The 16677-nt window shown below is 58.5% G+C and overlaps 1 protein-coding gene across 1 annotated transcript in view; it reads left to right on the top strand.

Moving 5' to 3' along the window:
• The window catches only part of BRD4 (bromodomain containing 4), a 64742-nt gene that overhangs the window by 40376 nt on the left and 7689 nt on the right, over positions 1-16677 (top strand). Inside the window, exons 14-18 of the mRNA XM_054398779.1 lie at positions 5703-5755; positions 8440-8782; positions 9714-10367; positions 13408-13520; positions 15583-15742. Coding sequence (XP_054254754.1) covers positions 5703-5755; positions 8440-8782; positions 9714-10367; positions 13408-13520; positions 15583-15742 — 1323 coding nt within the window. The remainder of the gene's footprint in view (positions 1-5702; positions 5756-8439; positions 8783-9713; positions 10368-13407; positions 13521-15582; positions 15743-16677) is intronic.

Here is a 16677-nt window from a genome sequence, read left to right as displayed (position 1 = left end):
ACCATCAGCAATTAAGTCTTCAGCAATTAAACCTGGGCCTGGCTTAGCTGGTGGGGCCTGATTTGGCTCTTCTGCCCCAAAGGCAAAGGAGGTTTCTGTGCAGGATGAAGGAGGAGGCTCTGGGGGGGGGGGTTGGGCTTGGCTCAGCAGGGCTGGAGACCTGGGGTGGGGGTGGGGGAGCTGCTTCTGGGTCATCTGCTAAGAGGTTGAAGGTCCCTGGTGCTGGTGGAGGAGAGGGTGAAGGAGGAGCTGGGATGTGGTGGGGGCTCAGACCCCTCAGGTTGAGGTCAGAGCTCTCAGGGCTTCTGATCAGGGGGTCCTGGGGGTCACCCAGAGGAGCTGGGGATGGTTCAGAAGGAGCTGGGTGAAGTTCAGAGGCACCTGGGCACAGTTCAGAGGCTCCTGGGCTCAGTTCAAAGGTTCCTGGGCACAGTTAGAGGCACCTGGGTACACTTCAGAGGTTCCTGAGCACACTTCAGAGGTTCCTGAGCACACTTCAGAGGTTCCTGAGCACATTTCAGAGGTTCCTGGGCACATTTCAGGGATTTCTGGATGTACTTCAGAGGGTCCTGGGCACAGTTCAAAGCTTCCTGAGTACAGTTTTGAGGCTCCTGGGCACAGTTCAGAAGCTCCTGGGCACAGCTGGGGACACCCTGGGCACACTTCAGAGGCTCCTGGGCACACTTCAGAGGTTCCTGGGCACAGTTCAGAGGCTCCTGGGCACAGTTCAGAGGCTCCTGGGCACAGTTCAGGTCAGATTTAGGTCAGTTTGGGTCAGATTTAGGTCAATTTGGATCAAATTTAGGTCAGTTTAGGTCAGATTTAGGTCAGTTTGGGTTAGATTTAGGTCGATTTGGGTCAGATTTTGTCAATTTGGATCAAATTTAGGTCAGTTGGGGTCAGATTTAGGTCAGTTTGGATCAAATTTAGGTCAGTTTGGGTCAGATTTAGGTCAATTTGGATCAAATTTAGGTCAGTTTGGATCAGGTTTGGGTCAATTTGGGTGAAATTTGGGTCAGTTTGGGTCTAATTTAGGTCAGTTTGGGTCAGATTTAGGTCAATTTGGATCAAATTTAGGTCGATTTGGGTCAGATTTTGTCAATTTGGATCAAATTTAGGTCAGTTGGGGTCAGATTTAGGTCAGTTGGGGTCGGATTTGGGTCAGTTGGGGTCGGATTTGGGTCAGTTGGGGTCAGATTTAGGTCAGTTTGTGTCAGATTTGGGTCTGTTTGGGTCAGATTTGGGTCCAATGATGCCAATTTAGGTGAAATGAGGCAAATTTGGGTCTGTTGAATGGGATTTGGAGAGCAGGAGCTGCCCTGCTCATTCCTTCAGCTCGGGGCTGGGTCTAGGGGGTTTAGAGGGAGCAGAATTAGCTGAAATTGATCTTTTCCACCTAAAAGCAACCTCCACTGCCAGGCCCAGCAGGCTCCGTCACCCCTTGGCTGCCTTCACCTCACTGAATTCCCTTTCCCTGCCCCCAAAATGCCATTTTTAACCAATCTGCCCCCAAAAAGCTGCTTTGGGGTCGCTGCTTCTTCAGGCTCTCATTTTCCCATTCCTTAGCCCAAAGTAACTTTGCTCTGTTCCCAGGAATTCCATGGGATGAGGATTTTGTTGGGCTCTTGGACTCTGGGGGGAGGTTGAGGTCTTCTGAGATCTTTCTGATCCATTTCCCTCCCCCCAGCCTCCCCAGCTGGGCTGAATTCTTCCACAAAGAGAATGATTTCCAGCATTCCAATGAAATTCAGGATTTTTCCCACTTCTCCTTCATCTCCTTGCCCTAAACCTCTCTCTTTCCCCCCTCTTTGGGATCTCCCAACCTGCAGTTCCAAATTGTCTCAGTTTTGCTCTTTCTGGTTGGAAAAAACTCCCAAAAGAAGCTTCCTGCAGAAATTGTCCTATTTTTGGTGCCCTCCTGGAATTTCCCCCCCCCCCCGCTAAAGAGGCAATTCCCACACTGCTGAACCTTCCTTGGCCCTTCCAGCTGGATTTGGGTGGGAGTCCAAGTGGAGAATTTATGGAAAAGCCAAAATCCAGAGGCCTGGAGTGGAGGCTCCTGGGGTGGTTGAACCTCTCTGCTTTGAAGAGGTCTCCAAATGATGTCACCAAATGACCTTCAGTCATGGACCTTTGGGGGCCACCAGAGAAGATGTTGGAGATGGGATGGAGCTGCCTGATCCTTCTGGGGGCTGCTTGATGCTCTTTCTCCTTGAGGAGGCACCAACAGAGGTCTTGAACCTCACAAGACCCAAGGTGGGAAGTGGTTGGAGATGAGATGAAGCTTCTTGATGCTCCTTGAGGAGGCAGCAGCAGAGATCTTGAACCTCAACAACCATCTTCAGCAGTGAGGAAGCTCCATCCTTCAGCACCTCCAAAGTCATCTCCAGATGGTCCTCCAGGACCATTGTGGCTTTGCTGCTCTTGGTCTCCACTGGCTTCATCTTCTTGTTGGCATCAATGGTCAGTGTGAAATGGCACCAAGGCTGGAGATCAGAGAGGGCTTCTTGGTGGTCTTGCCCCCAAGGTGACATGGACATGTCCATCTGGAGCTGTGGATGTCCATGTGGAATGTGGATGTCCAGCTGGAGCTGTGGATGTCCACTTGGAGCTGCAGCTCTCCATCTGGATCCATGGACATCCATCTGGAGCTGTGGCCAGGAATGTCCATCTGGAGCCACAGCCACCCATGCAGGGTGGATGGATGAAGCCAGAGGGCCTCACCCATGGCCATGGACATCCACCTGGAGCCATGGCTGCTAACCTGGATCCCTGGACACCCCTCTGGGCCCATGGACATAAGCCATGGGTGTCCAGCTAGATCCATGGGTGTCCATCTAGATCCATGGGTGCCCATCCAGATCCGTGGACATCCATCCAGATCCATGGGTGCCCATCTAGATCCGTGGGTGCCCATCCAGATCCATGGGTGTCCATCCAGATCCATGGGTGTCCATCCAGATCCATGGGTGCCCATCCAGATCCGTGGGTGCCCATCCAGATCCATGGGTGCCCATCTAGATCCGTGGGTGCCCATCCAGATCCGTGGGTGCCCATCCAGATCCATGGGTGTCCATCTATCTGGGTCCATCTCAAGCTGTGGACACCTCTCTGGAGCCAGGAATCCTCATTGTTGTAGTGGACACCCACCCAGCCCCTTGGACACCCACCCAGCTCCTTGGATACCCACCCAGCTCCTTGGATACCCACCCAGCTCCTTGGACACCCACCCAGCTCCTTGGATACCCACCCAGCCCCTTGGACACCCACCCAGCTCCTTGGATACCCACCCAGCTCCTTGGACACCCACCCAGCTCCTTGGACACCCACCCAGCTCCTTGGATACCCACCCAGCTCCTTGGACACCCACCCAGCCCCTTGGACACCCACCCAGCTCCTTGGACACCCACCCAGCTCCTTGGATACCCACCCAGCTCCTTGGACACCCACCCAGCTCCTTGGATACCCACCCAGCTCCTTGGACACCCACCCAGCTCCTTGGATACCCACCCAGCCCCTTGGACACCCACCCAGCTCCTTGGACACCCACCCAGCTCCTTGGATACCCACCCAGCTCCTTGGATACCCACCCAGCTCCTTGGACACCCACCCAGATCCATGGACACCCATCCAGATCCTTGCATATCCACCCAGATCCATGGATCCCCATCCAGATCCATGGACACCCACCTAGGTCTGTGGACACCCACTCAAATCCATGGACACCCACCCAGATCCATGGACACTTCCTTAGATCCTTGGACACTTCCTTAGATCCTTGGACACCTGACCCATCCCCATGGCACTCCAAGAAATCCCTCCTCTCCTGGAGTCATTCCAATCCCACTCTTCTTCTCTTCCAGATCCAGGCTGGAACGTTGGGAATCTCTAACCATGCTGCTCCAAAAAGGCCTTTTCCACCTCAACCCCAAATCCTTGCTCTTTAACCCCAAACACTCCCAAGTGGATCCACCAGAGCCAATCTTTTCCCATCTCCCCTTCCCAACCTTTCCCCCAAAATCCCACTTCTTTTGTCTCCTTCAACCTCAAATTTCAGGGATTTCAGGGCAAATCCCATTTGCAGGGTTGATCCCATGGGATCAGGAGCTTCTTTCCCACCCCAGAACCATCTCCACCAGGATTTTATCTGCCAGGTTTGGCTGGCAGCAACCAAACAGAGGCCAAATTCCCACCCTGAGGAATTCTCTGTCGGCTTGAGCAGCCTCTTGGTGTCGATTTTGCTGCTTCTTGGCGCAGTTTGGGTGGAAATCCTGGGAATTGGTCCCAGTTCAAACCAGTTGCTTCCCATGACAATGCTCCAGAAACATCCCTGGAGCTGGGGGAGGGTTGGGGGTGGAAGGATCCTGCGGGAAGCGCCGGAGCCAAAGCCTCCAGGGGCTGGGGAGGGGGAGAAAGGGCTGGAAAACCTCTGGGATATTTGAGCTCTCTCTTTGCTTCTCCTGCTTCTGCCAAGAGGCTCTCCTGGGATCTCCCCTGGGAGCTTGGCAGCATTCCCAGGATAGCTGCAGCCGGCCTGGCCCTTGGGTCCTGCTCCAATGGAGGGGGAAAGGACACAGGGGAAGGCTTCAGCTTCCCTTTCCCCTCCTTTTTCCTGCCTTTTCCCTCCTTTTCTCCCCCTTTCTCTTGCTTTTTACCCTCTTTTCCTGTTTTTCTACTTTTTTCCTGCTTTTTTCCCTTTTTCCTGCTTTTCTCCCTCCTTTTTTCCCTCTTTTGGCTGTTGTTCTCCCTTCTTCCCATTTTTCCCTCTTCTTGTTGCTTTTCTCCCTCTTTTCCTCCTCTTCTCCCTCTTTCCATGCTTTTCTCCCTCTTTTTTCCTGCTCTTTTCCCTGGATTTCTCCTTTTTTCCTGGTTTTCCCCCTCTTCCTCCTGCTTTTCTCCTTATTTTCCTGGGTTACTCCCTCTTTTTCCTGTTTTTTCCTCTTTTTTCTGTTTTTCTCCCTCTCCTGCTTTTCCCATTCCTTTCCCCCTCTCTGCTTTCCCCCTCTCTTTTCCTGCTTCCCCCCTCCTCTTCCTGCCTTTCTCCCTCCTTTTCCTGCTTTTCCCCATCTCTTTCCTGCTTTCCCTCTCTTTTCCTGCTTTCCCCCTCTCTTCCCTCTTTCCCCTCTTTTTCCTGCTTTTCTCCCCCTTTTTCCTACTTTTCTCCCTTTCTTTCCTGCTTTTCCCTCTTTCCTGCTTCTCCCTCTCTTTTTCCTGCTTCTCCCTCTCTTTTTCCTGCTTCTCCCTCTCTTTTTCCTGCTTCTCCCTCTCTCTTTCCTGCTTCTCCCTCTCTTTTCCTGCTTTCCCCCTCTCTTCCCTCTTTCCCCTCTTTTTCCTGCTTTTCTCCCCCTTTTTCCTACTTTTCTCCCTCTCTTTCCTGCTTCCCCCTCTATCTTTCCTGCTTCTCCCTCTCTCTTTCCTGCTTCCCCCTCTCTCTTTCCTGCTTCCCCCTCTCTCTTTCCTGCTTCCCCCTCTCTCTTTCCTGCTTCCCCCTCTCTCTTTCCTGCTTCTCCCTCTCTCTTTCCTGCTTCTCCCTCTCTTTCCCCACTCAGCTGAAGCCCCTACCCCACCCCCAGCCCTGCCAGGTCCCTTCCCTGTGCCATGGCTGCTGCCAGGCAGTGGCCGCTGGGGGGGTTGGGGGCGCCGGGGTTGGCACAGCAGCAGCCTGGCACTGACCTGGCCCTGTCCCCCTCTTCTCTTGGCAGAGATGGCACCAAAACTGAAGAAGAAAGGGCACTCGGGGCGAGAGCAGAAGAAGGTAGGAGATGCCACCAGCTCCTGGCACTGGGCACCTGGGGAGCTCCGGGAGTGCCGCCGGAGCTGGCACCGGCGTGGCCAGAGAGGCTCTGGCTTGGCTGAGGAGAGCTGGCCTGGGGCAGCCTGGGAGCAGCAGTAGGGTTGGAAGGACACCAAGAGGAGTTTGGTTGGGGAGGCAAAAAGCTGCTTGGGTGATCTGGAGGAGGGGTGAGGACCAAGGAGGGGACTTTGGACAGCAAGGAGGTGTCTTGGTGACCAGAACTCTCTGTAGAGACCAGGAGGAGGACTTCGTGGTGAGCAGGGAAGGTTGGTTGGTGAGCAGGGAAGGTTGGTTGGTGAGCAGGGAAGGTTGGTTGGTGAGCAGGGAAGGTTGGTTGGTGAGCAGGGAAGGTTGGCTGGTGAGCAGGGAAGGTTGGTTGGTGAGCAGGGAAGGTTGGCTGGTGAGCAGGGAAGGTTGGTTGGTGAGCAGGGAAGGTTGGCTGGTGAGCAGGCAAGGTTGGCTGGTGAGCAGGGAAGGTTGGCTGGTGAGCAGGGAAGGTTGGTTGGTGAGCAGGGAAGGTTGGCTGGTGAGCAGGGAAGGTTGGTTGGTGAGCAGGGAAGGTTGGTTGGTGAGCAGGGAAGGTTGGTTGGTGAGCAGGGAAGGTTGATTGATGAGCAGGGAAGGTTGGCTGGTGAGCAGGGAAGGTTGATTGGTGAGCAGGGAAGGTTGGCTGGTGAGCAGGGAAGGTTGATTGGTGAGCAGGGAAGGTTGGTTGGTGAGCAGGGAAGGTTGGTTGGTGAGCAGGGAAGGTTGGTTGGTGAGCAGGGAAGGTTGGCTGGTGAGCAGGGAAGGTTGGTTGGTGAGCAGGGAAGGTTGATTGGTGAGCAGGGAAGGTTGGCTGGTGAGCAGGGAAGGTTGGTTGGTGAGCAGGGAAGGTTGGCTGGTGAGCAGGGAAGGTTGGTTGGTGAGCAGGGAAGGTTGATTGGTGAGCAGGGAAGGTTGGCTGGTGAGCAGGGAAGGTTGGTTGGTGAGCAGGGAAGGTTGGTTGGTGAGCAGGGAAGGTTGGTTGGTGAGCAGGGAAGGTTGGTTGGTGAGCAGGGAAGGTTGATTGGTGAGCAGGGAAGGTTGGTTGGTGAGCAGGGAAGGTTGATTGGTGAGCAGGGAAGGTTGGTTGGTGAGCAGGGAAGGTTGGCTGGTGAGCAGGGAAGGTTGGCTGGTGAGCAGGGAAGGTTGGCTGGTGAGCAGGGAAGGTTGGCTGGTGAGCAGGGAAGGTTGGTTGGTGAGCAGGGAAGGTTGATTGGTGAGCAGGGAAGGTTGGTTGGTGAGCAGGGAAGGTTGGTTGGTGAGCAGGGAAGGTTGGCTGGTGAGCAGGGAAGGTTGGCTGGTGAGCAGGGAAGGTTGGTTGGTGAGCAGGGAAGGTTGGTTGGTGAGCAGGGAAGGTTGGCTGGTGAGCAGGGAAGGTTGGTTGGTGAGCAGGGAAGGTTGGTTGGTGAGCAGGGAAGGTTGGTTGGTGAGCAGGGAAGGTTGGCTGGTGAGCAGGGAAGGTTGGTTGGTGAGCAGGGAAGGTTGGCTGGTGAGCAGGGAAGGTTGGCTGGTGAGCAGGGAAGGTTGGTTGATGAGCAGGGAAGGCTGGTTGGTGAGCAGGGAAGGTTGGCTGGTGAGCAGGGAAGGTTGGCTGGTGAGCAGGGAAGGTTGGTTGGTGAGCAGGGAAGGTTGGTTGGTGAGCAGGGAAGGTTGGCTGGTGAGCAGGGAAGGTTGGCTGGTGAGCAGGCAAGGTTGGTTGGTGAGCAGGGAAGGTTGGTTGGTGAGCAGGGAAGGTTGGTTGGTGAGCAGGGAAGGTTGGCTGGTGAGCAGGGAAGGTTGGTTGGTGAGCAGGGAAGGTTGGTTGGTGAGCAGGGAAGGTTGGTTGGTGAGCAGGAAGATGTCTCAGTAACCAGGAAGGTCTTCTGGTGACAAAGAAGAAGATGTTTTGGTGACCAGGGGGACGCTTGATGAGCCCAGAAGGGCGTTTTGATCACCAGGAGAGTGTTTTGGTGACCAGGAGGATATTTTGGGTCACCAAGAAGGCAACTTTGGTGACCATAATGATGTTTTGGTGATCAAGAAGATGTTCTGGTGATTGGAGGGGTGCTTTGGACATCAAGAAGATGTTTTGGTGACCAGGGAGGAACTTTGGGCACTGGGGAGATGTTTTGGTGACCAAGAGGGAGTTTTAGTGACCAGCAAGATGTGTTGGTGACCTCTTGGGTGTGTTGGTGACCAAGAGGGTGGTGACCAGGCAGATGTTTTGGTAACCAGAAGGGACTTCTGGTGACCACAGGAGTGTTTTGGTGACCAAGAAAATGGTTTAGTGACCAGGGAAAAGATTTTAGAGGTGCAAGGGGGTGTTTTGGTGACCCAGGAGTGTTTTGGTGACCCAAGGGGAGGTTTTGGTGACCAGGGAAAGATATTTTGGTGCCTGGGAAGATGCTTTGGTGACCCAAAGGGATGTTTTGGTGACCAAGATGATGTTTTAGTGACCAGGGAAGAGTGACCCAAGGGGAAGTGTTGGTGACCCAGGGGAAGCTTTGGTGGCCCAAGGGGGCGTTTTGGTTGCCAAGGGGATGTTTTGGTGACCCAAAGGGGTGTTTTGGTGCCTGGAAAGATGCTTTGGTGACCAAGGGCATGTCCTGCTCCTTCACCAGTGCTCTCTCCCTCTCCCCCAGCATCACCACCACCACCACCAAGCGGCGCAGCAGCCGCAGCCGCAGCCTCCCCCTCCACAGCCGCCGCAGCCGCCGCAGCCGTGCCCGCCCCAGCAGGCTCTGCCCCCTCCGCCCGTCCCGCCTCAGGCTCCTCCCCCCATGAAGTCTTCTCCTCCGCCCTTCGTCCCAGCTCAGGTCCCCGTCCTGGAGCACCCCCTGCCGGGGACCATGTTCGACACCATGACCCACTTCAGCCAACCCATCCTGCACCTGGCGCAGCCGGAGCTGGCGCCGCACCTGCCGCAGCCGCCCGAGCACAGCACTCCGCCGCACCTCAACCAGCATGCAGTGGTGTCTCCTCCAGGTCAGCACCTGCAGCACAGCCCAGCCCAGCCCCCGGGGCCTCCTGCAGCCCAGCCCAGCCCCTGGGACCTCCTGCAGCCCAGCCCAGCCCCCGGGGCTTCCTGCAGCCCAGCACAGCCCCTGGGGCCTCCTGTAGCCCAGCACAGCCCCTGGGGCCATCTCCAGCCCAGCACAACCCTTGGGGCTTCCTCAAGGAAGAGTCCCTCAGGGATGGGCATTGGGTGGAGGTTTGTCCCTCCTGGAGGAGCCGTGGGCACTGGGAGCTTCGCCACTGCTGGTGGCGTCACCCTGGAATGGGATTGTGGAGTTGGGTGGGTTGGGGAAGACCTTGAAGGTCATGGAGTCCAACCCTTCACCCAGCACTGCCAGGGCACCACCAAACCAGGGCCCTCAGCACCACAGCTCCAGGGCTTGGAGACCTCTCCAGGGATGGAGACTCCACCACTGCCCTGGGCAGCCTGGGCCAGGCCTGCCCAAGCCCTTCAGGGAGGACATTTCTGCTCCTGGCCAACCTCAGCCTGCCCTGGGGACACCTTCAGGCTGCTTCCTCTGCTGCCAGCCCTCAGCACAAGAGCTCAGCCCCAGCTGGCTGCAGCCTCCTGGCAGGGAGCTGCAGAGAGCCAGAAGGGCTTCCCTCAGCCTCCTCTGCTGCAGCCTCAACCCCCCCAGGGCCCTCAGCTGCTCCTCACATCCTCCAGACCCTTCTCCAGACCCTGGATGGTCCTTTCCCACCCCACCAGGCTGGGACCTCTCTGGATGCTGGCACACCCCAGGGGTGTTCATAACTCCTTGGACAAAGCCCTGGAGATGTGGTGCTGAGGGCCATGGTTTGGTTGGGACCGGGGAGGTGCCCGGGGTGGGGGGAGATGCTGAGCAGGGAGGTGCTGGCAGCGCCCCCTGGAGTGTGACCCAAGTGTCCTCTTGGTCCCCAGCTTTGCACAACGCTCTGCCTCAGCAGCCCTCCAGACCCAGCAACCGAGCGGCGGCGCTGCCCCCGAAGCCTCCTCGCCCCCCGGCCGTGTCGCCAGCCCTCGGCCAGCAGCAGCCTCTGCTCCCTCAGCCCCCTCTGCCCCAACCGCCCCAGGTCCTCCTGGAGGACGAAGAACCTCAGCCGCCGCCTCCGCCGCCGCCGCCTCCTCCTCCTCCTCACCACAACCTGCCTCTGAGCACCAGCCAGATGCAGCTCTACCTTCAACAGCTGCAGAAGGTCCAACCTCAGACTCCTCTTCTCCCTTCAGTGAAGGTCCAATCGCAGCCTCCGCAGCCTCCTCCGCCGCCGCCGCCGCAGCAGCAGCCTCCGCCGCAGCCTCCGCCGCAGCCGCCGCTGCCCCCGGCGCACCCCGCGGTGCAGCAGCTGCAGCACCAGGCGGCGCCGCGGCCGCTGCACATGCAGCCCATGTCCTTCCCGGCACACCTGCCTCAACCCCAACCTCCGCCGCCGCAGCCGCAGCCGCCGCAGCCGCCGCAGCAGCACTCGGCCCCCCAGGCGCCGCCGCAGCAGCCGCAGCCGCAGGCGGCCAAGCCCCAGCAGGTCATCCAGCACCACCCCTCGCCGCGCCACCACAAGCCTGACCCCTACACCACCGGTGAGCGCCGCGGGGAGCTCCGCCGGCTGCTCTGCCGACCGCGGCGCCGCCGCACGGGGAGGGGGGGAGGGGAGGGGACCTCTGGAGCTGCTACGGTGACTTGCCAGGGAGGGGTGGGGGGTGGGGGGTGGGGAGGGGCCCAGGGAGCTGGGGGCTGGGGTCAGCAGCTGGAGAGGCCTCTTCAGCTCTGGTCTTGCACAGACTTAGTCTTGAGAGTTTCCACATCTCAAGGCTTTGAGGGCCTCCAATCTTTGAGGACCTCCAACCTTTGAGGGCCTCCAACCTTTGAGGGCCTCCAACCTTTGAGGGCCTCCAACCTTTGAGGACCTCCAACCTTCGAGGGCCTCCAACCTTTGAGGACCTCCAACCTTCGAGGACCTCCAACCTTTGAGGGCCTCCAACCTTTGAGGACCTCCAACCTTTGAGGACCTCCAACCTTTGAGGGCCTCCAACCTTTGAGGACCTCCAACCTTTGAGAACCTCCAACCTTTGAGGACCTCCCAACCTTTGAGGACCTCCCAACCTTTGAGGACCTCCAAACCTTTGAGGACCTCCAACCTTTGAGAACCTCCAGCCTTTGAGGACTTCCAATCATTGAGGACCTCCAAACTTTGAGGGCCTCCAACCTTTGAGGACCTCCAAACCTTTGAGGACCTCCAAACCTTTGAGGGCCTCCAACCTTTGAGGGCCTCCAACCTTTGAGGACTTCCAAACCTTTGAGGATCTCCAACCTTTGAGGACCTCCAAACCTTTGAGGACTTCCAAACCTTTGAGGACCTCCAAACCTTTGAGGACCTCCAAACCTTTGAGGACCTCCAAACCTTTGAGGACCTCCAACCTTTGAGGACCTCCAATCTTGGATGAACTCAAGGGCCTCTGGGTCATCTCAGGGCATTGTGGACCAAGTTTCCTCGAGGTTCCTTGGAAGAACTCAAGGACCTCATTTTTTGGATCATCTCAGGTCATTGAGGACCTTGGAGGATCTCATCTTGGAGCACTTCGACTCTTTGAGGGTCTCAAGGTTCTCAAATCCTTGAGGAACTTAAGGATCTCAAGTTTCTGAGGATCTCAACTCTTTGAGGAACTCAAGGACCTCAGTTTTTGCTCATCTCAGGTCTTTTGAGGACCTTGGAGAAGCTCAGCTTTGAGCACCTCGAGTCTTTGAGCATCTCAAGAATCTCATTTTGAGGAACTCAAGTTCCTGAAGATCTCAGGTCTCTGAGGAACTGAAGATGTCCATTTCTGAGCACCTCAAGTCTTTGAGGGTCTTGAAGATGTCTTTGAGGATCTCAAGTTTCTGAGGCTCTCAACCTCTTGAGGACCTCAATCTCATTGCTGAAGATCCCAACCCCTGAAGACCTCAAGGATCTCATTTCTGAGACTTGGCACTCTGGAGGAGCTCAGGTCTTTGAAGAACTGAAGGATCTCAGCCTCTTGAGGACCTCCAGAATCTCATTTCTGAACCTCTCAAACTCTTGAGGACCTCCAGAATCTCATTTCTGAGCCTCTCAACCTCTTGAAGGACCTCCAGAATCTCATTTCTGAGCCTCTCAAACTCTTGAAGGACCTCCAGAATCTCATTTCTGAGCCTCTCAAACTCTTGAAGGACCTCCAGAATCTCATTTCTGAGGTTCCCAACCTCTTGAGGACCTCCAGAATCTCATTTCTGAGGCTCAGCACTCTTGAGGAGCTCAGGTCTTTGAAGAACTCAAGGATCTCAACCTCTTGAGGACCTCCAGAATCTCATTTCTGAGGCTCCCAACCTCTTGATGGCCTCCAGAATCTCATTTCTGAGCTCAACCTCTTGAGGACCTCCAGAATCTCATTTCTGAACCTCTCAAACTCTTGAGGACCTCCAGAATCTCATTTCTGAGCCTCTCAACCTCTTGAAGGACCTCCAGAATCTCATTGCTGAGGCTCCCAACCTCTTGAGGACCTCCAGAATCTCATTGCTGAGGCTCAGCACTCTTGAGGAGCTCAGGTCTTTGAAGAACTCAAGGATCTCAAACTCTTGAGGACCTCCAGAATCTCATTTCTGAGCCTCTCAACCTCTTGAAGGACCTCCAGAATCTCATTGCTGAGGCTCCCAACCTCTTGAGGACCTCCAGAATCTCATTTCTGAGCTTCTCAACCTCTTGAGGACCTCCAGAATCTCATTTCTGAGGCTCAGCACTCTTGAGGAGCTCAGGTCTTTGAAGAACTCAAGGATCTCAACCTCTTGAGGACCTCCAGAATCTCATTTCTGAGGCTCCCAACCTCTTGATGGCCTCCAGAATCTCATTTCTGAGCTTCTCAACCTCTTGAGGACCTCCAGAATCTCATTTCTGAGCCTCCCAACCTCTTGAGGACCTCCAGAATCTCATTTCTGAGGCTCAGCACTCTGGAGGAGCTCAGGTCTTTGAAGAACTCAAGGATCTCAGCCTCTTGAGGATCTCATTTCTGAGCCTCCCAACCTCTTGAGGACCTCCAGAATCTCATTTCTGAGCCTCCCAACCTCTTGAGGACCTCCAGAATCTCATTTCTGAGCCTCTCAACCTCTTGAGGACCTCCAGAATCTCATTGCTGAGCCTCCCAACCTCTTGAGGACCTCCAGAATCTCATTTCTGAGCCTCTCAACCTCTTGAGGACCTCCAGAATCTCATTGCTGAGGCTCCCAACCTCTTGAGGACCTCCAGAATCTCATTTCTGAGGCTCAGCACTCTTGAGGAGCTCAGGTCTTTGAAGAACTCAAGGATCTCAACCTCTTGATGGCCTCCAGAATCTCATTTCTGAGCTTCTCAACCTCTTGAGGACCTCCAGAATCTCATTTCTGAGCCTCCCAACCTCTTGAGGACCTCCAGAATCTCATTTCTGAGCCTCTCAACCTCTTGAGGACCTCCAGAATCTCATTGCTGAGGCTCCCAACTGCTTCTCTGGAGCTCCTCCAGCCTGCCAGGAGCTGAGTTGGGCGGCTGGGGCGGGGCAGGGGCGGGGCAGGGGCGCGGTCGGGCGGTGCCAGGCGGTGCCAACGGTTCACTGATTGCTGCCAACCTGTTCCCAGGTCACTTGAGGGAAGCTCCTTCCCCTCTCATGATGCATTCCCCACAGATGCCGCAGTTCCAGGCTTTGGTCCACCAGTCCCCACCACAGCAAACCATCCAGCCAAAAAAACAGGTACCCACCCGGCTGGGCCAGGGCCACCAGGGCCACCTGGGGCCACTAAGGCCACCAAAGGGCTACCGAGAGCCACCAGGGGCCATCAAGTGCCACCAGGGGCCACCATCTTCTGCCCCACCAGCACCACCACCAGCACCGTGGCAGCCAACAGCAGAAGCTGGGCCAAGGGTAACGAAAGGGCTGGGCCAGGAGCCACCAGGGGCTGCCAAGGGCCTGCCGGGGCCACCAAAGGGCCACCAGGGGCCACCAAAGGGCCATCAAGGAACTCCAGGGGCCTCCAAGAGCCACCAGAGGGCCTCCAAGAGCCACCAGAGGCCATCAAGGGCCACCAGGGGCCACCAAAGGGCCATCCAGGAACTCCAGGGGCCACCAGAGGGCCTCCAAGGGCCACCAGGGGCCATCAAGTGCCACCAGGGGCCATAAAGTGCCACCAGGGGCCACCAAAGGGCCACCAAGTGCCACCAGGAGACATCAAGGGCCACTAAGGGCCCTCAAGTGCCACCAGGGGCCATTAAGTGCCACCAGGGGCCATCAAGTGCCACTAAGGGCCATCAAGTGCCACCAGGGGCCATCAAGGGCCACTAAGGGCCATCAAGGGCCACCAGGGACCATCAAGGGCCACTAAAGGCCATCAAGTGCCACCAAAGGCCATCAAGTGCCACCAGGGGCCATCAAGGGCCACCAGGGACCATTAAGGGCCACTAAAGGCCATCAAGGGCCATGAGGGGCCCTCAAGGGCCACCAGGGGCCACCATCTTCTGTGGCAGCCAGCAGCAGGAGCCCTGGTGATGGGCAGCCAGGGTGGGGTGTGGCTGGCTGGGGAGGGGGCGGCAGGGCAGGGGCGGCAGGGCAGGGGTCACAGAGCAGGGCAGGGGTCACAGGGCAGGGGCAGCAGGGCAGGGGTCACAGGGCAGGGCAGGGGTCACAGGGCAGGGCAGGGGCAGCAGGGCAGGGGTCACAGGGCAGGGCAGGGGCCACAGGGCAGGGCAGGGGTCACAGGGCAGGGCAGGGGCAGCAGGGCAGGGGTCACAGGGCAGGGCAGGGCCCACAGGGCAGGGCAGGGGTCACAGGGCAGGGCAGGGGCAGCAGGGCAGGGGTCACAGGGCAGGGGCCGCAGGGCAGGGCAGGGGCCGCAGGGCAGGGGCCACAGGGCAGGGGCAGCAGGGCAGGGCAGGGGTCACAGGGCAGGGGCAGCAGGGCAGGGGCGGCAGGGCAGGGGCCACAGGGCAGGGGCGGCAGGGCAGGGCAGGGGCCGCAGGGCAGGGGCCACAGGGCAGGGGCAGCAGGGCAGGGCAGGGGTCACAGGGCAGGGGCAGCAGGGCAGGGGCGGCAGGGCAGGGGCCACAGGGCAGGGGCAGCAGGGCAGGGCAGGGGTCACAGGGCAGGGGCAGCAGGGCAGGGGTCACAGGGCAGGGGCAGCAGGGCAGGGGCCACAGGGCAGGGGTCACAGGGCAGGGGCGCAGGGCAGGGCAGGGGTCACAGGCCAGGGCAGGGGCCACAGGGCAGGGGCCGCAGGGCAGGGCAGGGGTCACAGGGCAGGGGCGGAAGGGCAGGGGCGGCAGGGCAGGGGCCGCAGGGCAGGGCAGGGCAGGGGCGGCAGGGCAGGGGCTGCAGGGCAGGGCAGGGGTCACAGGGCAGGGCAGGGGCGGCAGGGCAGGGCAGGGGTCACAGGGCAGGGCAGGGGCCGCAGGGCAGGGCAGGGGCCGCAGGGCAGGGGCCGCAGGGCAGGGCAGGGGTCACAGGGCAGGGCAGGGGCCGCAGGGCAGGGCAGGGGCCGCAGGGCAGGGGCCGCAGGGCAGGGCAGGGGTCACAGGGCAGGGCAGGGGCCGCAGGGCAGGGGCCGCAGGGCAGGGCAGGGGTCACAGGGCAGGGCAGGGGTCACAGGGCAGGGCAGGGGCCGCAGGGCAGGGGCCGCAGGGCAGGGCAGGGGTCACAGGGCAGGGCAGGGGCCGCAGGGCAGGGGCCGCAGGGCAGGGCAGGGGTCACAGGGCAGGGCAGGGGCAGCAGGGCAGGGCAGGGGCAGCAGGGCAAGGCTGCTGCTGACCCTCTGTGTGTGCAGGAGCTGCGGGCGGCGGCGGTGGTGCAGTCGCAGCCCCTGGCGGTGAAGGAGGAGAAGATTCATTCCCCGGTGATCCGCAACGAGGCCTTCAGCCCCCCCCTGCGCCAGGACCCCCCCAAGCACCCCGACAGCATCAAAGCTCCACAGCACCTCCCGCAGCGTGAGTCCACCGGGGGGCGCCACCCCCGCCGGCCCGGTGCCCACGGCCGTGCTGGAGAGCACCAGCAGGGACGGGGTCAGGGTGGAGAACGCCACCAGTGCCAGAGTCGTGGTGGAGAACACCACCAGGGCCATGGTGGAGAACACCACCAGTGCCCAGGAGCATGGTGGAGAACACCACCACTGCCAGAGTCGTGGTGGAGAACACCACCAGTGCCAGAGTTATGGTGGAGAACACCACCAGTGGCAGAGTTATGGTGGAGAACACCACCAGTGCCAGAGTTATGGTGGAGAACACCACCAGTGGCAGAGTCATGGTGGAGAACACCACCAGTGCCAGAGTTATGGTGGAGAACACCACCAGTGGCAGAGTCATGGTGGAGAACACCACCAGTGGCAGAGTCATGGTGGAGAACACCACCAGTGCCAGAGTCATGGTGGAGAACACCACCAGTGCCCAGGAGCATGGTGGAGAACACCACCACTGCCAGAGTCGTGGTGGAGAACACCACCAGTGCCCAGGAGCATGGTGGAGAACACCACCAGTGGCAGAGTCATGGTGGAGAACACCACCAGTGGCAGAGTCATGGTGGAGAACACCACCAGTGCCCAGGAGCATGGTGGAGAACACCACCACTGCCAGAGTCGTGGTGGAGAACACCACCAGTGCCAGAGTTATGGTAGAGAACACCACCAGTGCCAGAGTCATGGTGGAGAACACCACCAGGGCCATGGTGGAGAACACCACCAGTGGCAGAGTCATGGTGGAGAACACCACCAGTGCCAGAGTCGTGGTGGAGAACACCACCAGTGCCCAGGAGCATGGTGGAGAACACCACCAGTGCCAGAGTCATGGTGGAGAACACCACCAGTGCCAGAGTCGTGGTGGAGAACACCACCAGTGCCAGAGTCGTGGTGGAGAACACCACCAGTGCC

The sequence above is a fragment of the Indicator indicator genome, unplaced genomic scaffold (genome assembly GCF_027791375.1).
Source record: "Indicator indicator isolate 239-I01 unplaced genomic scaffold, UM_Iind_1.1 iindUn_scaffold_105, whole genome shotgun sequence".
NCBI classification, from domain to species: domain Eukaryota; kingdom Metazoa; phylum Chordata; class Aves; order Piciformes; family Indicatoridae; genus Indicator; species Indicator indicator.
Note: the sequence above shows the minus strand (reverse complement) of the source record. Positions and strands in the feature narration are given on the sequence as shown.